The sequence below is a fragment of the Chiloscyllium punctatum genome, chromosome 11 (assembly GCF_047496795.1).
Source record: "Chiloscyllium punctatum isolate Juve2018m chromosome 11, sChiPun1.3, whole genome shotgun sequence".
Lineage (NCBI taxonomy): Eukaryota > Metazoa > Chordata > Chondrichthyes > Orectolobiformes > Hemiscylliidae > Chiloscyllium > Chiloscyllium punctatum.
In genome coordinates, this window is record NC_092749.1 from 101,461,418 (window position 1) to 101,487,985 (window position 26,568).

The 26,568-nt window shown below is 39.0% G+C and overlaps 1 protein-coding gene across 5 annotated transcripts in view; it reads left to right on the plus strand.

Annotated features, from left to right (window-relative positions):
* kiz (kizuna centrosomal protein) overlaps positions 1-26,568 on the plus strand; it is a 202,420-nt gene that overhangs the window by 6,641 nt on the left and 169,211 nt on the right. For all 5 annotated transcript variants that reach the window (XM_072581417.1, XM_072581418.1, XM_072581419.1 and 2 more), the window contains exons 2-4: positions 6,559-6,621; positions 7,778-7,934; positions 26,407-26,499. In XM_072581417.1, coding sequence (XP_072437518.1) covers positions 6,559-6,621; positions 7,778-7,934; positions 26,407-26,499 — 313 coding nt within the window. The remainder of the gene's footprint in view (positions 1-6,558; positions 6,622-7,777; positions 7,935-26,406; positions 26,500-26,568) is intronic.

Here is a 26,568-nt window from a genome sequence, read left to right on the forward strand (position 1 = left end):
GTAAAAATAAACTTTTCTTGAAATAAAAGTCTTTGTTCAATAATTTGAAGGTGTCTCTCAGTAGCATTAATATGCAATTACGTTGTTTTAGCAGCAGGAAATGAAACACATAGCAGTTAAAATAGCCGGCAAAGTATGCTTATTTAGCACAAAACTACCTCATTCCAATTAAAATGTAGTAACTAAATTTCACTGCAGGAGCAAAAGCCGATTATGGTTTTCTTCAGTGAAAGAGAAAGAAATTTTATTATCTGCTACTCTGAGAAAAATAATGAAGCTAGGACTTCAAACATTTATACATAAAGGTATAAATTTAGAAAGTGTCCAATATAAAAGGAAGATAAAAAAAGTCCTTAGTGTGCTTAAGGTGTAAGATTATAATCATTATTTTTGGATCATTAGCATAAGTGAACATGGCAGTTATCATGGAATCCCTACAGTGTGGAAACAGGCCATTCGGCCCCATTAGTCTACACCGACCCTCACCCAGGCCCATTCCCCTATCCTATTTCTCTACATTTTCCATGACTAATGCAACCAACCTACACATCCCTGAAAACTATGGGCAGTTTAGCATGGCCAATTATCCTTTGAATTCTCGGTGTTCTGATGTTTCTTCTTAATATTTATTATCATCGGGCTTTCTTTATGTAAAAGAGACAGCTTAGTCAGCTAGTCTAATTCTCCAGTTAAAAATCCATCTCTCACATTCTTTCTGCCAAAACCAGCTACTTGAATTACAAGGAGTAAGTGAGGACTGCAGGTACTGGAGATCAGAGTTGAAAAGTGTGGTGCTGGAAAAACGCAGCAGATCAGGCAGCATCTGAGGAGCAGGAGAATTGATGTTTCTGGATTATGAAATGTTGATTCTCCTACTTCTTGGATGCTGCCTGATCTGCTGTGCTTTTCCAGTGTCATACTTGAAATATTTTGTGCAAGAAAACGATATTACAAAATACCTTGCAAGAACTGTAACAAACACTACATTGGACAAACTGGCAGAAAACTAGCCACCAGGATACATGAACATCAACTAGCGACAAAATGACATGACCCACGCTCACTAGTATCCTTACATACAGATGAGGAAGGACACCAGTTCGACTGGGACAACACATCCACCTTGGGACAAGCCAAACGGAGACATGCATGAGAATTCCTAGAAGCATGGCATTCCAACCGGAACTCTATCAACGGACACATCGAGTTATACCCCATCTACCACCCCCTGAGAAAAAGAACAGGAAATGATAGCACCACCGGAAATGACACCACCAACCCAAAGAAACCCAAACATATAAATAGAAAGCAGGATGCATGTACATTGCTTCGCCTGAGGCCCATTGATGATGTTACCTAGAAGGGTGACAAAATGTCTGGAAATGAACCTCCCAGCTCAGCGAGCAAACGTACATCCAAACGTACATCAACCTGAGCTACAAATCTTCTCAAAACTTGTTGTATTTTATCTGTTTCTTTTTAATAGCTGTTACTATTGATAGACTAAATCAATCACTATAAATGCCGGAGGAAACATCACAGAAGCGCTTCACAGGAGGCTCCCAAGCACTGAGGATGTCACCTAGACAGGGGACGAAACATCTGCAATACAAATTCCCAGCTCGGTGAACAGAACCACAACAACGAGCACCTGAGCTACAAATTTTCTCCCAAACTTTGAGCACCTACGGGTGAGAGATGCTAAGACAAGCCAGGAAACGGGAATCTTGTGCCAACCGCCTAAGCGTCACATATGAATAACTCTGGTTCCGGCACGAATGCCGAAAGAATCGAATCCTTCCACCATGTGTCAGATACAGACCACCAGTCAACAACCCACAAGCCAGGGATACAGCCAGACAGAACAGATTCAGGCTGATCCAGGTAATGATTACAGACGCACACGACAGACTACACAAATACAGACAAGAGATTGCACGCCAAAAATCGTTAATTTCAAAAACCACCAATCAGGAATGGACCCGGACCATAGAACAGGCCATCACCATAGTACAGAACAGGACCACACACCGCAAAAAAAGGCACTAAAAGAAAAAATGGCCAATTAACACACAACAGAGAGAGCACCACAACACACTCCTGGGTTAGAAACCTCTCCCACAGACAGCTCACAGACACGGAAAGAACAATACTGGCCAAGGACTCAACTACAACCACAGGGATGCCAAGACAGCAGATTTCCTAGCAGCACTAGAATGCACACTTAGAAACAATGGACTGACAGAAGGGACACAACAAACAGTGAGACAAAGTATTGTACCCTTGATAACAAGGAAAAGACAAACACATAACCTCAACCCCAAGGAGAGGGAAGCACTAAGAAACGAAAGAACATAATGATACTACCAGCAGACAAAGGCAGAATGACGGTCATTCTGGACAAAGCAGAGTACATCCAAAAAGCACAACAACTACTTGCAGATACCAACACCTACCAAAAGAGGTAATTTGTCCCCACCCCACAGCTCACCAATAGGAGAAACAACACACTGAGGAACCTACAAAAAAACGGACAGATAACCAGGTTTGACCTGCAAAGAATGAAACCTGAAAGCAACAGCACCCCCAGATTCTATGGACTGCCTAAAGTGCACAAACCAGACAATCCACTCAGACCCATAGTATCACTATCAGGGACACCATCACACAAACTGGCTAAAGAACTACAGCAGAAACTGAAACACCTGATCAGCAGATCTAGGCACTCTATACAGTCGACACAGGAATTCTTAGACATCATCAGAAATATACACATAGACAAGGAAGAAACCATGGTCTCATTCGATGTAACGGCACTGTTTACCTCTATCGACAAAACAATGGCCAACCCGCTGGACATACAGAACAGACAACAGGACGTTGAACCTATCAACAAAGACTGCATACTCAAATTACTGGACCTGTGCCTCACAACACACTTCACATTCAACAACTAAATATATTAACAAATCAATGGCACACCCATGAGCTCACCCATCTCTGGACTCATAGCAGAAGCGGTTATACAAAACTTAGAACAAACAGTCTTACCGCAAATTCAACCCAAACTCTGGGTCAGATATGTAGATGATACCTTTGTAATCATTAAAAACATAGAAATAGAGAACACACACCAGATCATCAACGCCACACTCACAGGAATCCGATTCATGGGAGAGGAAGAAAAGGACAACCAACTCCCATTCCTAGACGTGATGGTACAGAGAACACCGAATGGAGAATTCACCACAAAGGTATTTAGAAAAGCCACACACACAGACCAAGTCCTAAACTACGAAAGCAACCACCCCAACACACACAAAAGAAGTTGCATCAAGACACTATTCAAAAGGACCACAACACACTGCAGTGCACCAGAACTGCAAAAAGAGGAAGAAGAACACCATATACAATGTATTCGCCAAAATGGATACCCCCGCAATTTCATCAACAGATGCCTAAGGGAAAGACAACAGAATGAGGACATGCCACAACCCAAATGACTAGCCACGCTACCATACATCAAAAACATTTCTGAACTGACAGCCAGACTACTGCGACCACTCGGACTCATAACAGCACACAAGCCAACAGCCACTCTCAGACAACAACTCACCAGGACGAAGGACCCGATACCCAGCATGAGCAAAACCAATGTAGTGTACAAAATCCCATGCAAGGACTGCACAAAACACTACATAGGACAAACAGGAAGACAGCTAACGATCTGCATCCATGAACACCAACTAGCCATGAAACAACATGACCAGCTATCCTTAGTAGTCACACACGCAGATGACAAGCAACATGAGTTCGACTGGGACAACACTACTATTATAAGACAAGCCAAACAGAGAACAGCCAGGGAATTCCTAGAGGCATGGCACTCATCCACAGATTCAATCAATAAATACATCAACCTGGACCCAATATACCGGCCACTGCAGCAGACAGCTGGAACTGACAACTGGAAGCGGCAGATACAAATCACTATAAATGCTGGAGGAAACATCACAGAAGCGCTTTGTAGGAGGCTCCCAAGCACTGAGGATGTCACCTAGACAGGGGACGAAACGTCTGCGACACAAATTCCCAGCTCGGTGAACAGAACCACAACGTAGACTAAATACCAGTGGAGTGTAAGAATAATTTTACCTCAAATTAAAATACACAATCTGCATGCAGATCATCATACACATCTAGTGTTCAGTTGTATTCATTATACTTTGTTGTACAAAAGTTCTATCACTATTAGAAAACAATCAAAGAGAAAGATTCTTGGTAATTTCACACTGTTCTTTTATTCCTGTAGACTTGCTTAAACATTTAAGGAAGAAAATAAGAAAGATGTTGCCTTAATATAAAATTATGTCACCTTTTAAAGCCATCTGAAAAGGCTTACTTTAAAAATAATTATGCAGGAAAAAGTGCTTGTAGCCATTTTCTTCATACTTGTGCCCTTCATCCTTGTGATCAATAACTTGCTAATATGTCTTTTTGGTAGCACTGACTGAAGGAAAGATGTTGAGTCAGGATACCAGGGGGCGTCTTTCCATCTCACGATGCCATGGAATATTATAATTTCACATAAAAATAGAAGTTGCTATCAATGATGTACTCTTCTTCACTTATTATAGTCTTTGCTGATAGAACCAGCATAGAGATCACTGTGGTGAATTTATGATGATTTCTAGTCATTTAAAACACAAAAGATTAATAAAAATATTAGGACTTGTTCTGTTGGAAGTTGCAGAGATTCACCCAGTCCAAAAAGTTAGTGTTGATGATCTTTAAAAATATTTATTTTAATAGTTGTTTTCTGCTTTGGCCATTTTCATCTTTCCCGTGATTTCATGTCTATGTCAAAGCTTTTATTTGTTTCATGTACCATGATTTAAATGCAAGTTGTATTTTTGGCTAAACAGTCTGTATTTGTTAAGACCATTCAATTTGGTTGAAGGGCCTGCTGGTATTTTTCTTGTTCTCACACACTATAGTCTACTGCAATGGGCAACAAATTGGTGGTGAATGAGTATAAATCTCCATTGCTAACAGCACAAAATTTGTGGACAATTGTAAGCAAGGTGAATGATGAAAGATATTCTCTTGTTTACAGTAAAAATTAGGTTAATATAATGCAATTTGCTCTGAAATGTCAATCTAAATAACATGCTCAAGAATTGATGTGGGATTTGAACTTTCTGAATTTCTGACTCAGGTGGGAAATGTTACCAATAATTTTAGCATATAAGAATGCACAGCAATTTAACTTTGTAACATAAAAGAGACACACATTACACACAGCTGCCACAGAATAGTAATTTACATGATATAATGCTATTCTACAATTCTATTCCCTCTAATGTATTGTGAACAATACTGTTGGAAATAAACCAGTTTTATAATAATAAAAGCTATTTAGGATTCAAATTTTTGAAAATAATCTCACTTTCAGATTTAAATGTTCATTCATCTTTGTTCTTCCATCAAATTCTCATTAAAACAGATAATGTCTAATGCTGCTGAAGTTTTGTCTGATATTGATTTGGTGGTAGCACGCATGAAACACAGGACAAAAATAAGTTTGGTATACATGTTGTCCCATTGGGTTGTAGCAGGTGATGAAGTTGTGATTGTAGGTTGTGAACTCAGAAAAGAAATAGCACAATCCTCCAAGAATTGTGTCGTATGGTTTCACTGTGTAATATAAGCTTTTAAAAACCTGAAACTGTCCCCATAACCCCACATGTATCACGGCTGATCGACATAAACTGCACATCTTTGGACAGCGGGAGGAAACCGGAGCACCGGGCAGAAGCCCACACAGAAATGGGGAGAACATGCAAACTCCACACACAGGTACCCAAGGCTGGAATAGATTCTGTGCCCTGGAACTTTATTGAAGTGTTTCAGTGTGCATGATTTTACATAGTAAGCTATGGTATTGGAAAAACGTAGCTATTCTTTCATACTATGTGCTGTTCTTGATTTTTCTTCAATACCTTGGCATTCACATGTTTATAAGTAGTTGATTTCATCTGTAATAACATCAAAAGTGTAAAACTAAAATTTAATTTGTTTTGTATATTAATTTATTTCATGAATTGTGTAATTGCACAATACTTGGCGGTTCATCACTACCATCTCAAAGGCAATTAGAAATGGATAGCCAATGCTGGCCTTGCCAATGATGCCCACATTCTGTGAATGAATAAAAATATACAATTACAGACATTGTAATGATTGGATCAACTTTAAAACTATTCGGTTGACATCAAATTAGTTTTTTTCCTTGATAGTAAGCCTTGCATGTATTTTGAAAGTGAGTATTTTCATCTTTCACTCATCAGGATAATTTTAAGAATGCCAATGTAAAGGGAAAAAAGAAATGACACTGTATGAGAGGAAAGTGCAGATTGGTTGCCACATGGACTTTGAATAAAGATTTTTGCCATGGAAAATGCACCAACTAGCAATGACTGACAGTTTCCTCATCTGCAGAACGCTTAAGTTGTTTGTGAATTCTTTCAAAAACATTCTTAAATTTTTTTTCTTTAGTGAGCAACAAAGACTAGAGCTGGAACAGAATCTTTTGAAATGTAAGAAGTCAAGTCGGTGGATGTAAGTATTGTTTTCCCTATATCCCTTTCATATTAAAGAGACCAGAACTATGTACTAACTCAAAGTATAATCTAATCAATATTCTGTGCAACTTTAACATAATTGCTTCTTTATGCATTCTTCAACTAATTTGCTACTTCTAGCAAATGTACTAGGAGCCAAGATCTTTCTTTTATTCCAATTAAACTTTTGCTTTTCAGAGTCTGTGGTTTCTTGACTCTTCCTGTGATACATTTGTCTATACTGAAGTTAATCTGCCAAATATATGTTTCCTAAGAGTTAAAGTGCAACATCTGTCACAGCATAACAAGAAGAGAGCAAACAGTTTGTGTCCACCTACTTGATCTGCCGCAGTACTGGTTGGCATGACCATGGCAGATTTCCAGAGGTTCTTCATGTTTAAGTCTTAGTTTTCAATGAAATCCATCTAATACAACGATTCTAGAGAAGTAACCCTGGAATGTTAAGCAATGAAATCTCCTTCAAAGAGGACCTCTAAATATGTTTCTAAAAATTGAGTTGATGTACTCCTCCTGTGCCTGTGTCTCATTCGTTCTTAACAGCTGATCCATTCCTTCAGATAAGAGTTGCAGCCTTGTGTTACATTTAGTGTGTTATTATCCCATATGAGTATTCAAAGATTGGCCCAGTTCAGGCTAGGAACTTATCACAGATGTCAAATGAGGCAATTCTCAAGATATCATGGTCTGGTCCAGCAAAAGCTTTGTGGAATTTATGAATGCTGGTCTAGAAATCTGCTATTTGACACCAGAACCAAAGTGTGTAGCTTTTATTACTGAGGCATTTACATGAAGAATGGCCACAGGCTATTGCATATGGAACTGCATCTCTGAAAGATGAGCATCTTCAGGAAAGGCAGGGAAAAAGAAATGATCAGTGAAATTTTGAATTGCTGACCACAGACCAACTTATATCAAAATGTGCCATTACTGTTTATTGATATACTTCCTTGCATTAATGTTGATATCATTTTTTCCACTTGTGCTGTGACCTGAATTATTATTTTAAAATTGTATTGATTTGACTTGCCATCTTCAGATGTTAAGTAAGCCTAATCTTTCCTATTTCTGAGCTCCTGTGAAATGCTTTTTCAGCATTATGAAAGAAAACTCTTGTTTCTTTTTCTTAATTCCAGGCTAAAAAGAGCCAGGTTGAAAAGTTACTTGAGAGAATTGTGTGAACGGGAGAGAAAAGCTCAACTTCGAAATCGTCAATTGCTCAAGGATTTTGAAAACATTGAAGCCCAAGTTGCAGCATTAACATCAAGTTCAGACACGCTGAAGCAAATGAAGGTAGAGGATTGTCATCTGCTAGTCCAACAATTTGATATTTAGTAGATTAAAATTGAAAGGTTTTTAATTATGAAGTAGTTGTCTGAAAGTGATTACACGACAGTATCCTCATTGCCGATTTCAGAGAAAGTCACAGAATAGCAAAGTAGTTTGTAATCTTTGTATGATCTGCACATGGAGGCCATACCCTTAAAATTGCTTCCAAACATTAATCTGGAACAGGATCAAAAAGGGTGGTGCTGGAAAAGCACAGCAAGTCAGGGAGCATCGGAGGACCAGGCGATTCGATGTTTGAAACATAAGCCCTTCATCAGGAATGTGGAGCAGGGAGGTCCATGGTGTAATGTATTTTGTTTTTGCCAGACATTCATATAATTCAAACATATAGAATTAAATTGTGATTATCAGCGATGACTATCCAGGAAATTATTCAGTATTTACTGTATTTTGATTAATTTAGATATGAGTTATGAAGGTTTTGTTATCGTGCAGATTTATCAGTTGTATAAAAATGGACTTGAAACCCTTTTTCTTTCACACTGCATTTTTTCAGCACACATTTGGAATTGAATTTGTTTTAGATGGTGTTATTCCATATTGAATTAGTGGTGCTGGAAGAGCACAGCAGTTCAGGCAGCATCCAACGAGCAGCGAAATCAACGTTTCGGGCAAAAGCCCTTCATCAGGAACATCATTCAATTTTCTGTGTTTGTTCATCAACAGGATTTTTTTTGATGATTTTATTATTAGTAATCATCATGTTGATAGTCTCGGATTTAAATTTAGGTTTAAAATTCGTGAACAAAAGATTCAGTTTGTATTATTTCTCAACTTGGACTCCCCTAGATGAGGAATCTTTTCCCAAATAAAATGTATGTTAGATATTATTAGCTGGGTATCTACATCATCTAATTCAGCTTCATTTGCAAAAGCTTTGTAACTCAGCACATATATTTCCCCAGATGACTCATTTTGGTAATGGCATTGTGCAGGATGGAACTGAGATAATTGTACCAAGAATGTTTCAGGTTTGCATCCTTGTTGACGCTGTAATAGTTGACCTCTACTGGAGTGTTTGTAAAATACTATAAAGCATCTTAATTCATGTGTCAGGGTGTAGGAAATGACTGCCAGAACTCCTGCTCTTGATTACTATTCAGTGACCCATTCTGGCAAGAGCATGTATGTAAACACAGGTTTTCATTTTTCAACCACATGATTAAGGGCCTTCTAATACTCATTGTCAAGGATCACACAGAAGAATGGCTTTGAGACTGTTTTCCAGCAAAAGTGATATTTTCTAGATTACATTAATGTAATAATTTTACAAAATAAACTATTTAAAAAGCATATAATCATAACAGTAATTGTGACAATATTTACTCTCTTCTGTGTTCATCAACTGTGTGACAACAATGCTTGATAATTAGTCAAAGGGTTAATGCTGTGATGAAAGGTGTAGTTTGCATATCACTTTTCAAGTTTGTATTTCAAACTAGCGGCATATGCTTATTGGTTCCCTTTTGGGAAGGGTGAAAAAGACAGGTTAGAGAATTGTATCAGAACCACACCTTATTGCAGAGAGCAGGTGATTGCAAACACCCAAAGTGTTTATGGAAGGTTGTGTATGCTGTGGCATTTATGGCGGAATAACCATTGAAAAGCATCAGTTGCTTTTGGTTTAGAATAATCCAGGATTGATTTCAATTTAGTTTCATAGCCAGAGATGGAAAGCTTTTAGGGCAGTTTTGGAGGAGATCTGAATGGGTGAATTATAAATATAGGGGTTTTTTTTGGAAAAGTGTATAGGACAGTGCAAGGAAAATCCGTTTATCTTGATGTATAAGTTTAGCTTATGAAACTTCCGTACCTGCAGCATTTCATTCAGAAGCTTCAGAATATTGATTATTGACAAAGTCAAAGATTTCACTTTCATGAATAAAGGAAAGAACTGGGGTGAAGCAGTTAAGTTGAACATAAAGATTTAATGTAGAAGGATAATTTTCTAAATTTGAATCACTGTGAAGTGACGATTAGGTAATGAGAATTTGTTAACCTGTGTGTTTTAAGATCTTTAAAATTTCATTTTATATTTAGCTTGGATTGTGTAATGAACTTTTATATTTTATTATTAAAGAAAATCTGCCACCTTGTCTGTCTGTTTTCAGTGATTGACCACCACTTTAAATTTAAAATAAAATACATCCGCGTTTCATTCTGTTATATGACTTGTCTAGTATTAACTACCAATCAGTTGGCTTATAGCAGTGGAAAATGATATTGATATTCACAAGACCAATTTTAATGATCTGTACATTTTGGATATCAAACAGAAATTGTATGTTTTCATTGCACAATTCAACTGCAGAACAAAATTTTTCACCAGTTCTCTCAAAGCTTAACCTGACTCCAACAATTTTCTTGCTTTATGAAACCCAATTTCCAGAATGGGTTTATATCAATAAAGTATTGTTTTCATATTTTGATTTGACTTATTGTTGTCACGTGACTAAATACAGTGAAACATTTGTTTTGCATGTAGTACAGGCATATCATAACATACAAGGACATACAAATTGTAGGGTGTTTAGAGAGCGTGGGGAACACAAGGCTACGGCTACAAGGACATACACAAAAGCACAATCACCTTGTAGATTTGATCTTCGAGAGGTCCATTCAGCAGTCTAACAGCAGCAGGGAAGAGGCTGTTCTTGAACCACTTGGTACATGTGTTTAAGCTTCTGTATCTCCTGCTACATGGAAGAGAGTATTATTGGGATGGGGGGGTCTTTAATGATGTTGGTTGGCTTTACAGGGCAATGAGAAGTATAGATGGCTTCGTGATGGTCTGGGCTTAGTTCACAACTTTCCATGGTTTCTTCTGGTCCTAGGCATTGCAGTTTCCAGACCAAGCCACTATATACCTAAGTGGAATGCTTTCTGTGAAGCATCTGTAAACATTGGTGAGGGTCATTATGCACGCAAATTTCCTAAGTCTCCTGAGGAAGAAGAGGCATTGTTGTGCCTTCTTGATGTTGCATCTATATGAGATGATCAAGACCAATTGTTGGTTATCGTCATTCTAGGAACTTGATGCTCTTGACCCTCTCCACTTAACTTCATTGATGTACAGAGGAACCTTGATTATCCAAAGGACACGGGCGGGGAGTATTTCGTTCAAATAATTGAATTCCAGATAATCAAATGCTGGATAACATAGTTGAGCAAATCATCGGGATAATCGAGGTTCCTCTGTAGATAGGGACATGTCCTCCTCCTTTCTTCCTGAAGTCAATGATCAGTTCTTTTGCTGACATTCAGGGATAATTTTGTTACCCTTTTTCACTCATTGATTGAGCACCATTCTTACTTCTGGCTTAATAGTAATCATCCATTTGCTGTGGAATAGCAGGATAATAGCAATTGCTTTCTCATTGTAGGCAGAGGCTGATGACAACACACTTCTGATGACCTTTTGTGTCCCATTATACGTACCTTCTGTTTCCTTGTTATGAAATGATTCATGCTAATCTTGTTTTAGATTTTGGGAGACCATGCAAGCTTTAGGGATTGTATAAGTTAACCTTAAATTCCAATATTACATTGGTCATTTGAGATTTTAGCCAATAAGGCAGCAGGAGACAATTTAGTGCAGTATCTTACTTATATTACAGTTTACTTATATTACAGATAATACTTCCTAAAGCAGGGTAGCGATGGACATATTACGACTTTTGCATTCTGGTTCAGCTTAGGATGCAGGTTGGCGCCCATCTTTTGATCTCTTTCCAATGCCCCTTCCACTTCGAGCTGGAAGCAGGATAACTTTAATTTTTTTGCGTGCCCTGGTCACTCTTTTGAAGCTACAACTGACAGCATTATCAGTGACATCCTGATTGGCCTCTGCTTGGTGAAGATTGTTGCTGATTGATCATGCTTCCCTTAAACTAATCTCTAACTGATTCTTAAGGGGGATTAACATTAACTGATGTCATGTCCCATTATCTCCACATTCCTTAAGTTGTCAGTTATCCATGGGCCTATCCTCTTCATTAAATGTGGTTACAGTCTGTTCTGATATAACATAATAATTCCGTTCCTGTGCAATCCCGCGTTATAAGAAAATCGCATAATAGCAGCACCATTTAAACCAATGTGGAATCTCGTTATAGCCAATACAAGTGAGGAAAGTTTACGTTCTACAAATAAAGTTCTAAATTCTTCAATGGCGTTATGGCCAATTCATGTTGAAAAAACACACATTGTAGCAGAACCGACTGTATTGCCATTTTATGTGATGCCTAAAAGTGGTCATTTTTTTGCATGGTGTGATTTTTTAATATGAATAAAGCAAGTTGATGATAATATAATAAAAATGTGGTTCGTAGGAAGTTCAGTTGACTGCATATTGAATATCAGGTTGAATGTGTGCATCATAACAGTGAAAACCTACTGGAATTGTTCTTCTATAATGTCCATTTACTTTAGGAAATCATTCTTGAAAATGACACAATAGTGATGCTTAAAGTATTTAAACATAGTTTTATTTCTCGTATTCAGTGGTTGATTTATATCTCTTTTGAATATCTGAAAATTGATATGAGCGATATGCAGTTGCAAATGTGATTCATGTAAAACTGCTGTGTCTTGGGAGAGTGGAAATTAAATCCTATGCAAGTCTCTACTTTGCAGTGGATCTCTGTAGCAGCTGTTGGATGTTTACATAAAAGAGGCCAATTACACTGTTGACAACTATACTGATAATGAAATTGCTGTTCATTGTGTCACCCTTTTTGACACTCAGCTGAAATAACTAATATAATTGGATGATTAGTTACTTATATGCATTATTTTTAAACATGAGTATGCTTTTTGCATTTTTTTAAACTATACCTCAACAACACTGCCAATGCCCAGAGTGAATTTCAGTTAGATGTTCCCAAGGAGGTGGGCAAATGCCTCAGTTGTACTGCATGTTTGGCACTGATGGCAAGACCTTTATTGCACCACAACATGTACAGCCCTGACAGAATGCTCTTTTGTTCCTGGTGTTGTGTTTTTTGATGATTATAAATAATTCAGGAGCTTCACTGTACTGCCTTTGGGTTTTTGGTAAAGCAGAACTAACTAACACAGCAGCTATTTTCCTTCATTAGAGCTTTCACTAGCAACTGGAAAAGAGCAGGGCATTTCCACTCAAGTGGTATCAAGTCAATTGATGTAACAATGGCTTATAGAAGGATCTAGATAAAATTGATAAAAGACCGAATTGCAGGAAATTAAATTTAAGTAAGTTAGTACAAGACCTAAAAAATTGATACAGAGTAGCTGCATAATCTTTGAGACATGTGAGAAAAAGTTTTTTTTAAACATTTTGGACTTTTCAGTTTAGAAGAAGATTAATAACAGCTACTTCAGAGGAATGCATGATATCAAGTCAAATAGGAAATATCATTCCTAAGAACCATTTTAGATTTCAAACATACCAGGACAAGGGGAAGTCGTCATCAATTGACCCTTGATTTCCGAATGAAGTTCACTCCAGAATTTCTAGAGTGGGCTGTTCTGAGTGAACAGACTAATTCTTGAACTTCATATCTTTGGACAAACGGCACAGGACACTCCTCCATGAGGTAGTGCGATCCAATGTGCAGGATTTGCTTCCTTTTCTTACCTTCTATGCTGCCAATTATCATTAAGACATTGCGACTTCAAAGTGTGATGTAATTTAGATATACTGTTGCCAGTCTGAATGATGGATAGCAAGCTCCTTCTAGTCATTCATGCCAAAGTTTTCATGCTTCAAGGAGAGTTTCAGAGTGCCCTTATTTCTTTATTCTCCCTTGAAAGTTTGGCTATTTGAGAGTTGAGGAAACAGGACCTGGCAGCAGAAGGTGATTTTTGGCCATCCAAACACTGGCCACTCTGTTGAAGTTGATTTGGCTAGATTTTTGCTTGAGTGCTTGTGGAGCTGGCTTTAAGAAGGACACGAGTGTTTGTTTGACATAATCACTAGCTTTTGGAGTGTGGCTCCTTCATCAGATAAGCTGTTGGACTATAGCCTGGTGTTGTGTGATTTTAAAAAGTGGGTGGCATGGTGGCACAGTGGTTAGCACTGCTGCCTCACAGCACCTGAGACCCAGGTTCAATTCCCGCCTCAGGCGACTGTCTGTGTGGAGTTTGCATGTTCTCCCCGTGTCTGTGTGGGTTTCCTCCGGGTGCTCCAGTTTCCTCCCACAGTCCAAAGATGTGCAGGTCAGGCGAATTGGCCATGCTAAATTGCCTGTAGTGTTAGGTAAGGGGTAAATGGGTGGGTTGTGCTTCGGCGGGTCGATGTGGACTTGTTGGGCCGAAGGGCCTGTTTCCACACTGTAAGGTAATCTAATTTAATCTAATCTAATACCTATTGAATGCAGAGAATGTGGCAGTGTGTTGCTGCTGGAATTTCTCTTCACTGTTTTTTCACTGGGACACAGTCCAGCCCTGACTGGAATATAGGAGTGTGGTGACAACAGCTGATCTATACAGTTAGACTTTTCTTGACATGTGGAGGTCTTGTTAAAACGCTTGCTATAGTTTGCAGAATGCTGAGCTGATCCAGTGTTGTATGTTCTCACCAACAGTAGCTTCAACGTCATGGAGACTGCTCAACATATTCCAGAGTCTGTCCTTCAACATATATGAAGAGTGGAATATTTGGCTGATGAAGTGTGGGTTAATTTGAGGATTGCTTTGTAAACATTGTTGTGACAAGATGAGAAAGGGTGATTTGGCTCTCTTTTTAACCCTTCTTGGTCAGGTACAACGAACCTTTCATTTCCCTTTAGCAAACATTTCAATTAAAATGTTATAAGGTCAAAATTCCGGAGCTTGTTACAAGGTTTTCCTGAGTGAAAGGAAAGATTTTATTTGTTAATAAAGAGGGTAAAAAAATTTCGGGTGGCACGGTGGCTCAGTGGTCAGCACTGCTGCCTCACAGTGCCAGGGACCCAGGTTCGATTCCAGCCTCGGCGACTGACTCTGTGGAGTTTGCACATTCTCCCCGTGTCTGCGTGGGTTTCCTCCGGGTGCTCCGGTTTCCTCCCACAGTCCAAAAATGTGCAGGTTAGGTGAATTAGCCATGCTAAATTGCCCGTAGTGATAGGTGAACGGGTAAATGTAGGGGAATGGGTCTGGGTGGGTTGCTCTTTGGAGGGTCGATGTGGACTTGTTGGGCCGAAGGGCCTGTTTCCACACTGTAAATAATCTAATCTAACGTAACACCATAGTTGATTGGTGTCCTTAACAATGACAAAGTTTATAAAACATCTTTAACTTCTTGCTGGGTGGTTATTTCCCTAATTTGCTTTTTCACAGGGAATTGTTGATGTAGAAACTGGAATAGAATGTTCTTGTTAGAAATTAATTTCTCCTTCTCTCTGGTGTGCGACTCAGAATTGCTACTGAAATATAGCTCATTTTAATATTCACAAGACTGGTTTCATTACCTTTCAAGTTGATTAACCGTCAAGTGAGCCTTTCATTGTTCAGTTCATAGGATGTGTACATTACTGCTTAGGAAAGTATTTTTTGCTCGTCCCAATTGCTGTTGAGAAGGTGATGAGTTAACAATTTGTGAACTGCTGTAATCCATAATCTTTGAAGTGGATAGTCACTGTCAGGTAGATTGTAACTTATTATTGGAGGTTGTCACCCGGCGCTTGACGTTTGTCCAGATTTTAAAGTATTTATTTAAGATTTCATTCTGTAGACATTGCCCATTGTTTCGTGATGATCCAGTCGCAGGATAGTGATGGAGTTTCGTGGAGATTGAAATCTTTGGAACATAATCCCCAGAGCATTGTGATGTACCGAGTTGGACTTTGATTAGGTAGACAAATGCAGTGAAGAGTTCCTGTTGGAGCTTTTGGTACTTTTCTTGGATTTGTCAGCAGCAAAGACCAGGTTTGAATCTCCTCTGACAGGACTGAACCTAAATTGTGTCTCTGGGTGGATTTCCTTAGTTTCTGTACCTCTCTCATAGATGATAGTTCAGCCATGGATTCTATAACAGAACATAACCTAAAAAATGTCAGCTGCCACAAAGAGTTCACAAAGCATTCTTTGTAATTTTTTTTTCCCCAGCATTGTCATCTTTGAGATGGGAAACATTGTCATGTGAGTGAAAGGAATTTTGTTCACTTGACCTTGGTTTATAGATGGTGGCTTTATTAAAGCCATGTAGGCCTTTTTGAACAGCAGAATTTTGCATCTTTCATATTTTCTCTTCCCACCACATGTTCCTTATCTTCCAGATTTGTATTTGGGCATCAACCTTGAGCTGTTGGAATGTTGCCTTTTTGATTTGCTACCTTGAAGTGTTCCACAACTAAGGCTACTCATTTTTGATGTAGGAGTTTATGTATTTCAGCATAGTTCTGAACCAGTTCTGATGATGATCTTGCTTGAACCCAGTAGTTTATTTTTGTTCCTTCAAAACCTTTTCCTGGGATTAGTCTCACAATGAATATGCATGGTATAGAATTTTTGTTTCAGCAGCAGGAAGAGTGGAAGCATCGACCAGGGGGCTGACAGGAAGGTGAGTAACTGATGTAAAAACTTACCCTGTGAAGCAGTGGAGTACATGCTGAGTAGGAGCAGAAATGGGACTGCTGAGAAAGTGAAGTAATATACAGAGGAACCTCGATTATCCGAATGAGTCAGGCCGGCAGTATTTTGGTTGGATAATTGATTATTTTGATAATCGATTTGACCTTAAACAAGGGAAGCCATACTGATCTAACGCTGTGCGCTCTACTGGCGAGTTTGTTTAAATTGATAATTTTGATGATTCTGCTATTTAAACAAATTAATCTTTGCATCCTGCAAATTGCAGATTAAACTGAGAAGGACTAAACCCTCACCATCACATAAATATATGAAATCCCAGCATTAAACAAGGTCACGGACCGCTTCTACAATCACAAGAACATTTGTCAGTTTCCAATTAACTCAATGTCACGATAGAAAGACAGAAGCACTGCCTCGCGCATGTGTTTACTTTCTTTGCCATTTTTTCCATGAATGGCCCGGTAAAGTGATGGAAATAAAGCACTCACTTTTACAAAGGGCTGTGTAACTAACCCTTACGTTAAAAATATCCAGAATTGCTGTTGCTTGAGGTGTTTGGGTTTCTTTGTCTTTGCCAGTGTTTTCACATGTTCTTCAGTACAGGTAATCCAAGTCCACTTACCTCTTTGATGCAATGTTTTTATAGGACCTTGAGACCTTATTTGGGTTATCCAAAATTTGGGGAATTGATATTTGAATAATCGAGGTTCCTCTGTATTTGGATGGTTGTGTTACCTGAAACACTACTTGGGTAGTGTCTCTCGTACATCCTCCTGTAAACAAAAAAAAGATTCTGTGCACCGGATTGGTAAGGTAACTAGTTTTTAAAAATTCTTTTATTTTTCTGCAGTCTCTTTGAGAATTTCGAATAGTGGAAATGGTGGTTAGAGCAGTTGACTGCACCTCCTGCAGAATGTGGGAGATAACGGTCACCATTAGTGTCCCTGTTTACTTCCTCTGTGGGAAGTGCAACTCCAGCATCATGAAAACCGCGTTAGGGAACTGGAGCTGGATGAACTTCGGATCATTTGGGAGGCTAGGGAGTTATTGAGAGGAGTTGCAGGGTGGTAGTCACACCTCAGATGCAAAAAGAAGGCAGATGGGTTATAGTCAGGGGACGGAAAGAGAACCGGCAGGCAATGGAGTGAACCTCATGTGGCCATTCCCCTCAATAACAAGTATACCAGTTTGGATACTGTTGGGAAGAATGAATTACTCGGGCTAAGCCGTGGGGTACAGGTCTCTGGCATAGAGTCTGTCCATGTTGCTCAAAAGGGAAGTGGGGAGATGAGCAGAGCATTAGTCATTAGGAATGTCATAGTCAGGGGGACAGATAGAAGTTTCTGTGGGAATGAGAGAGACTCATGGGGTGGTGTGTTGCTTCCCAGGTGCCAGGGTTCGTGATGTCTTGGATCATGTTTTTGGGATCCTTGAAGGGGAGGGGGAGCAGCCCCAAGTTGTAGTCCACATAGGTAGGAAAATAGATGGGGATTTAAGGCAGAAATTCAGGGAGCTAGGGTGGAAGCTTAGTGCTAGAACAAACAGAGTTGTTATTTCTGGTTTGTTGCCCATGCCATGTGCCAGCAAGGCGAGGAATAGGCAGAGAGAGGGATTGAACACGTGGCTACAGGGATGGTGCAGGAAGGAGGGTTTCGTATACCTGGATAATTGGGTTCATTCTGGGGTAGGTGGAACCTCTACAAACAGGATGGTCTAAACCTGAACCAGAGGGGTACCAATATACTTGTGGGTGGGGGGTGGAATTTGCTATGTTCTTTGGGAGGGTTTAAACTGATTGAGCAAGTTCACCCAAATTATTCCGGATGCTCCTGGTGTTGAGAAGACACACTTCAAACCACCTTCCTGCTTGCCGGTGAACTCTTGAAACCTTGAAACATCGTTTTTGACTTCACTCCTTTCAACCTCCTGGACACTGCAACTACAATTGAAGTTCCCATGCCCCTGGTACAACTTTGATAGTTATCAGTGAAGAAGTTGATGATTTGTCTAGCAGGCATTAGTTACCCACATAGAACGACATAAACATTGCTTGGATCATTGATTCAAATAATCACATGTAAACTCTTAAAGGACAATTTTACACCTAATTTCAGAAAACAGAACTTCACACAAAGCCTGAGTTGGATTTCTCTGGACAAGAGTACTGAAGGCAAAAGTCAGTTTTGGTATTGATTGATTTCTGAAGAGGGATAAGCTCGATGGACTGAATGGCATTCCTGTTGATGGAATGATAATAATTTATAATACATTTTGCTACATTGTATCCATGTTGCCCAAAAAGGCTATTCAGCCTAATCCCACTTTCCAGTACTTGGTTTGTCAGCTTGTCGGGTTGAGCACTCCAGGTCCAAATATTTTTAAAAACTGGTTGAATGTTTTTGACTCTACCACCATTTTCAGGTAATGAGTCCAGACCCTATAACCATCTGGATGAGAACACATCTTCTCAACACTCTTCTCATTTACTTGACTTATGGTAGCATTCTGTACCATGCATATTCATTGTGAGATTAATCCCAGGAAAAGGTTTTGAGGGAAGAAAAATAAATATAAGTCATAAAAGGAAAATTTGAAGGGGGAGTTTAGAGCACCAAAACTGTGCATATGCCTTTGCAGGGTAAAGTGTGAAATAATTAATTTGCCACTTTATTGGTGGTACTTATGAAATATGTTGTGGAAAGTAGTAGAGAAATAAATTTATCTATTCTAGGTCTTTTTTTAAATATTATTATACTTGTATGCTATATCGGGGGATTTCTGTAATCACTGATACTAATAATGTTAGATAACATTATTAGGCTCGACTTGCTGTGTGATCTGTGAAGACTGAAAAAGCAAAAATGCTAATAGTGTCCATGAGCTGTTAATTGCTTTTCAATTATCCATGTGCTGCTTATTGAGTCCAAAACATTTTTCTGATACCTATGTCTTTCTGTATGAAGTTTCTGCATTCCAATTGCGTGATTTTGCATTGCATTTTGTGTCTTCCACTGTGGACTTTGGCCTTTCACCTAAATACTTTCCAGAAAATAAAGACACGATTTTCAGAATTCCAAGGTGAATAGAATATCATCCTGGTTCCGCTCATCCGCTTTTCTCAATTAATGCATTTTTATCATTTATATACAGCAAGCTTTTCTTGTTGGTGCTACTTGCAGTAAAAAGTCAACTTTATTTGTAATTGATTATTTAACATTTCACTTTTGTCGTCAACTCCATTGTTTCGTTACTTTTGTTTTTCTTTTTATTCTTTTCTGCTATTTACTTTGCTCTTATTTTTTTTGAAAATTTAATTTTTTCTCCCACTGCTGAAGTCGGAACAAGACTTATTTGGGGGGGAAAAATTACTTTTTTAACAAGTGGTCATAAATGTTTTCTTAGTACTTACTAACTGTTAATTAAATTATGCAATCATGTGATTTTGAAATGTGTAATGTCTCATTATGGATGTCTGGAGAAATTTGGGCATATGCCACTTTTTTAATTAAAAGAGTTATTTTGTCCTCCTGATTTGTACATGAACTGATCACCAAAAAATAGCATAGGGCCCCCAAAGGGCAATTCATCTGACAGAGTTTATTCCTTTCAGAATTTTCCTTCATCTAACTCCTTTTATAATTGCAAGCTTTGCTAAATCATGAATTGATTTACTTCCCTCTTCAATGCTTCATTTAGCTTAATGTTTACTGCACTAGATGGCAATCTCTTGCGTAAGTGTGAAGTATGCTGTCTAGGTTAGAAAACAGGCACACTTCAACTGAGGATGTTCAGAATTTGAATTCTCTTTTGCAGCCTATTGTTGGAGCATCGTCTATAAATTCATTTAAAAACATATAATGTTTGACGATCATTAAAAGGTTATGGAGAGATGGATCGAAAGTTGTTACTATTTAAATCAGGTGCCTGTGTGCAGCACGATAATAGTTCACAATAGTTCGGCTTTTCACCAATAGTTGTCAAAAATGACACTGAGCTTCCAGTTGCTTGCCACTTCAATGCACCACCATGTTCCCATGCCAGTATTTCTGTTTAAGGCCTACAAGGCTTAATGCAAGCTGGACAAACAGCTCATCTTCCACCCAGGCAACTTAAAGCTGACATTGAGTGTAACAATTTCCTAACATGAGAAAGCTCCTCGATGAGCAAAATGAGATAGGCAAACAACGACATAGTTAATCATAAGCTGAGATGGAGATCAGCTGAGACAGTGTTAGGTAGGGTGCTAATGAGAATTGTGTACAGTTGAAAACAACTCCTACAATGCAGAACCCAGGGTGCTATGAGGGGGGAGAGGTGACGACTGACACAGAGGAGTGTGATCTTCCTATTAAATTGTTGCACTCAATGTTGAAGATGTGTGCCAATGTGAACTTTTTGGAGGTACCAGGAGACATAGCCTTAAATGTAATCAAAGAGTTGGTCAGGCTTTTAAAAAAATGTTTTAATGATTTCTGTGACTTTAAAGGGAGCTTGAATCTCATCACTCCCACTTCTTTTATGAGAACAAATTGTTCTAAATCTGGAATCATCATTTTGCTTGTCTGAACCCTATCCCTTGCATTTAGATCTTTTCTTATATATGGCAACATTGTGTCAACCCCTGCCATTGTGGTTGCTTTATAAGATATAATTAAGTCTTTCCTTTTGCTTTATGTTTTGCCTTTCTACTTAAATACTCAAATTTATGTTTTATGTCTCTGCTGTTGTTCTACTTCTTGCTTTTTTAAATCCTCAAACAGTGAAAATGTTCATTGTTGTTTCCAAAGGTACTTTAAAATGTACATTATGTATTCACTATAGACATATAACGTAAAGTGAAATGTAGGGTGGAGAAAATAGAAGCTGGGGTTTTTTTTAAACAAAATAAGTCTCCAAACGTTTGTAGGGAACAAGTTATTAAACTGAAGCAGACCAACAGTTCGAGAGTGGTTGAGTATTTCTAAAGCAGCTAGTTTCAACCAAAACTGGTAATACACCTTCCAAGCTTATAGTAAATGCAAACTGGTCAGGATTATTTTAGGAAGAGTAGAGACCAGTTAGTATCTACTTTGGAAATTAGCTTACAAGAGAAATGGGGATTGCATATCTTACAGGTGCAGTTTTCTACATAAATGGAGTAAACGTTGAAGGGCAAGTTCAAAGGTGGGTAATGAAACCTTTCTGAAATGTATTTATTAGTGGGGCTGAACTTCACATATCCATTTAACTCTATCTGGTAATAGAATTAAATTAGGAGTTTTAGACGTCAAGCTTACTTTTTCAAATAAACCTGTTGGACTATAGCCCGGTGACACTTGCTTTTTGACTTTGTCCACCCTAGTCCAACACCAGCACCCCTACATCATATTCATTTCATACAGACCTTCAGTATTGTTTTACAGTATTTATTACAGTCCATTACCATTCCAAAATCAAGAGTAATAATACAGACTAAGATAGATTTTTTGCTCTGTTCTGCCTGATTTCAAGATAATTAGATGGGCAAGTTTTGAGAATAGATTCTCAATACGATAGAGCTATACCACTTAACTGGATAACCAATTTGAAGACATTTTATTTAGCAGATGGAGGAAGCAGTTTAAAATGATATACCTATTCAGTTACTGTTGCTGTTAAAATTATTATTGTTTTTGTGTTTTATTATTGCCATTCATGAGTGTCTATGAATTTCAATTATTCATCTCTCACCTTCCTCTTCAGAGTGGTTTCCCATCTTTACTCCTTGGAGAAAGAGGAGGGGAAAGAAAGTGAGGTCAAACTGATGTGATGGTAGTAGTTAAACTTAGCACCCAGCACCAATACTTTATGACCAAAGCATGTATCCAGAGATGTGAGTTTACAGGAAAAGCTATAAGGGTTAGACTTCATGCTCTGAGAAAACCTGTAGCTTGTTCCACCACGTGTATCATTCAATTGACATGGTGTTTCTTGCTTCACATGGACATGCTGACTAATTGATGTGTTTCCATTGCCTAGATCTGAGCTGTGGTGTTCAACTGAACTGATTTCAGATGTCACAGTTGAAATGTGCAATTTTGTTTTTTTTCTAATACTTAGCCAGCCAGATTCTGATTTGATAAGGTCACATTTTGTTTCATTTCATTTAACAAAAATTAATTTGCCTTTCACTGAAACACATGCAATGCTGCAAACTTGGTTTCAACATTAAACCAGAAGCTGCTTATCCAAAAAAAAATGAGAGTAAAGCAAATTCTTTTTATTTAAAATGCAATTCGAAAGGTTTTAATGCACAGACTAAAAGTATAATCCTAACACCATCACATTACAGGACTCAACCATCAGAGAGAGTTCATCTCTCTATCACATCTATAGGTTTAGAACATAGAAAAATACAGCGCAGTACAGGCCCTTCGGCCCTCGATGTTGCGCCGACCGAAGCCTACCTAACCTACACTAGCCCAATAACCTCCATGTGCTTGTCCAATGCCCGCTTAAATGACCATAAAGAGGGACAGTCCACCACTGCTACTGGCAGGGCATTCCATGAACTCACAACCCGCTGAGTAAAAAATCTACCCCTAACATTTGTCCTATACCTACCACCCCTTAATTTAAAGCTGTGTCCCCTGGTAACAGCTGACTTCATTAGCGGAAAAAGGTTCTCACTGTCAACCCTATCTAAACCCCTAATCATCTTGTACACCTCTATCAAATCTCCCCTAAACCTTCTTTTCTCCAGTGAGAAAAGCCCCAAGTGCCTCAGCCTTTCCTCATACGATCTTCCTACCATGCCAGGCAACATCCTGGTAAACCTCCTCTGCACGCGTTCCAATGCCTCCACATTCTTACTATAATATGGCGACCAAAACTGCACACAATACTCCAGATGAGGCCGCACCAGAGTCTTATACAACTGCAACATGACCTCAGGACTCCAGAACTCAATTCCTCTACCAATAAAGCCGAGTACACCATATGCCTTCTTCACAGCATTATTTACCTCGGTGGCAACTTTCAAAGATCTGTGTACATGGACACCAAGATCCCTCTGCTCATCCACACTACCAAGTAGTCTACCATTAGCCCAGTAATCCATCTTCTTGTTACTCCTACTAAAGTGAATGACTTCACACTTAGCTACATTGAATTCCATTTGCCACCTTACTGCCCAGCTCTGCAACTTATCTATATCCCGCTGTAACCTGCCACATCCTTCTTCGCTGTCCACAACTCCACCGACTTTCGTGTCATCCGCAAACTTGCTCACCCAGCCTTTATAAAAATGACAAACAGCAATGGTCCCAAAACAGATCCTTGTGGTACACCGCTAGTAACTGATTAGATTAGATTACTTACAGTGTGGAAGCAGGCCCTTCGGCCTAACAAGTCCACACCGCCCCGCCGAAGCGTAACCCACCCATACCCCTACATCTACATCTACCCCTTACCTAACACTACGGGCAATTTAGCATGGCCAATTCACCTGACCTGCACATCTTTGGAGTGTGGGAGGAAACCGGAGCACCCGGAGGAAACCCACGCAGACACGGGGAGAACGTGCAAACTCCACACAGTCAGTCGCCTGAGGCGGGAATTGAACCTGGGTCTCTGGCGCTGTGAGGCAGCAGTGCTAACCACTGTGCCACCGTGCCGCCCAACTGCGCTCCAAGATGAACCTATACCATCAACTACTACCCTCTGTCTCCTTCCAGCCAGCCAATTCCTAATCCAAACCTCTAATGCACCCTCAATGCCATACCTCCGTAGTTTTTGCATTAGTCTGCCATGGGGTACCTTATCGAACACCTTGCTAAAATCCATATACACCACATCTACTACTTTACCCTCATCCACTTCCTTGGTCACCTTCTCAAAGAATTCAATAAGGTTTGTGAGGCACGACCTGCCCTTCACAAAACCATGCTGACTATCCTTGATCACATTATTCCTATCCAGATGTTCATAAATCCTATCCCTTACAATTCTCTCTAAGACTTTGCCCACAACAGAAGTGAGACTCACTGGCCTATAGTTACTCGGGCTATCCCTGCTCCCCTTCTTGAACAAGGGGACTACATTCGCTATCCTCCAGTCTTCTGGCACTACTCCCGTAGACAACGACGACATAAAAATCAAGGCCATTGGCTCCGCTATCTCCTCCCTAGCTTCCCAGAGGATCCTAGGATAAATGCCATCAGGCCCAGGGGACTTATCTATTTTCATCATTTCCAGAATTTCCAACACCTCTTCCCTACATACCTCAAAACTGTCCATTCTAATTAATTGTGACTCAACAATCAGCAACAATGTCCTGTTCCTGAGTGAATACTGACGAAAAGTATTGATTTAGTGTCTCACCGATCTCCTCCGCCTCCACACACAATTCCCACTACTATCCTTGACTGGACCGATACCTACCCTCATCATCCTTTTCTTCCTGACATACCTATAGAAAGCCTTTGGGTTTTCCCTAATCCTACCAACTATTTTAATTGTTTATTTTAATTGTTTCCTTCAATCCCTGGTCTTGAGAGTTTGGTAGCCACTTCCTTGATTTAATTATGAAACCTAGACTGTCAACTCCGAATAACTCCTTTGGGTTTTAGTTGAACACTTCTAGTCTTGAAGTATTAAGTTTAAATCCTTACATTGGAGGTAACTTATTTCCGAACTTTTCTGAATGAATGAATCCAAAGATTGATTGAACGATGAAGGCACACTGACCTTCATCAGTCAGGGCATTGAGTATAGAAGTTGGGAAGTTTTGTTGCAGTTATACAGGACATGTTGAGGCCACTCTTGAAGTATTGTGTTCAGTTTTCATCACCTTCTAATGGGAAGCATATTATTAAAGTGGAAAGATTTCAAAAGATTGCCAGGACTCAATCGTCTTAATTATAACGAGAGGTTGGACAAGCGAAGTCTTCTTTCTTTGGACCATAGGTGACCGAAGGAGGATCTTTAAACAAGTGCAGAAGATCATGAGAAGCATGGACAGGGTGAATGCACTCAGTATTTTCCCCAGGGTTAGGGAATCGAGCACTAGAGGGCATCAGTTTAAGGTTAGAGGGAAAAGAATAAGTGGGAACCTGAGAAGCAACTTTTTTTTCCCCACAGTGGATGGTATGCATTTGAAATAAGCTACCAGCAGAAGTGGTTGAGGTGGGTACATTAACAACATATAAAAGGCACTTTATACGTAGAAATGAAAGGTTTAGAAGAATATGGGCAAGTGCATGGATCAGTTTGGGCCAAAGGGCTGTGTCCGTGCTGTCAGACTCTATGACTAACTCTTTTCTCTCTCAGAAACTGTTTTGTGTATCTGACTTCAACCAGGATTCTGCAAACTGATGAACCAAACCTTTCTAACCACGTGGTTTTCTTGTAAGGAAAAAATAACTTTTATCTTACTAAACAGCAAGCAAGCTAATACTTTTTGATGTTTATTGTGTTCACTTGTTAAATTCTCCCAGTGCAAACAAATTCCCATTGTCACCTCAGCAGTTCCCCCTCTCTCAGACTGGTTGAAATAAAATCATGACTCCAGAAAGACTGATATGTGTGTATGAAGTAACAATTAACTTATCAAAACTTATATGTACTAATTCTAAATCCAAACTCTACAAGAAATGAGAGTGATAAAAGTATATATCACATATCTCATATCTCATATGAATCCATTCTGAGGAAGGGTCACTCGACTTAAAACATTTAACTATGATTTTTCTCCACAGATGCTGCCAGACCTGCGGTGCTTTTCCAGCAATTTCTATTTTTGTCTATTAATCACATACCATGCATTACATGTTATTCAAGCAAAACTTTAAGAAAGTTGAAAAAGAAAAGGTTTAAATAATGTCTATTTTGTTTTGTATCGTAGATGGAATATGAAAAACAGATTGAAAAGTTAATGCCAATTTGGAGTGAGAGCCTGAAATCACAAAGGAAGGAGAAGGAAGCCACTATTGAGCAAGTAAGATTGGAATTCTTTAAATGTGTTATGTATTTGTGTTAATGAAAAATCAAGCAAGACCTCTCAAGT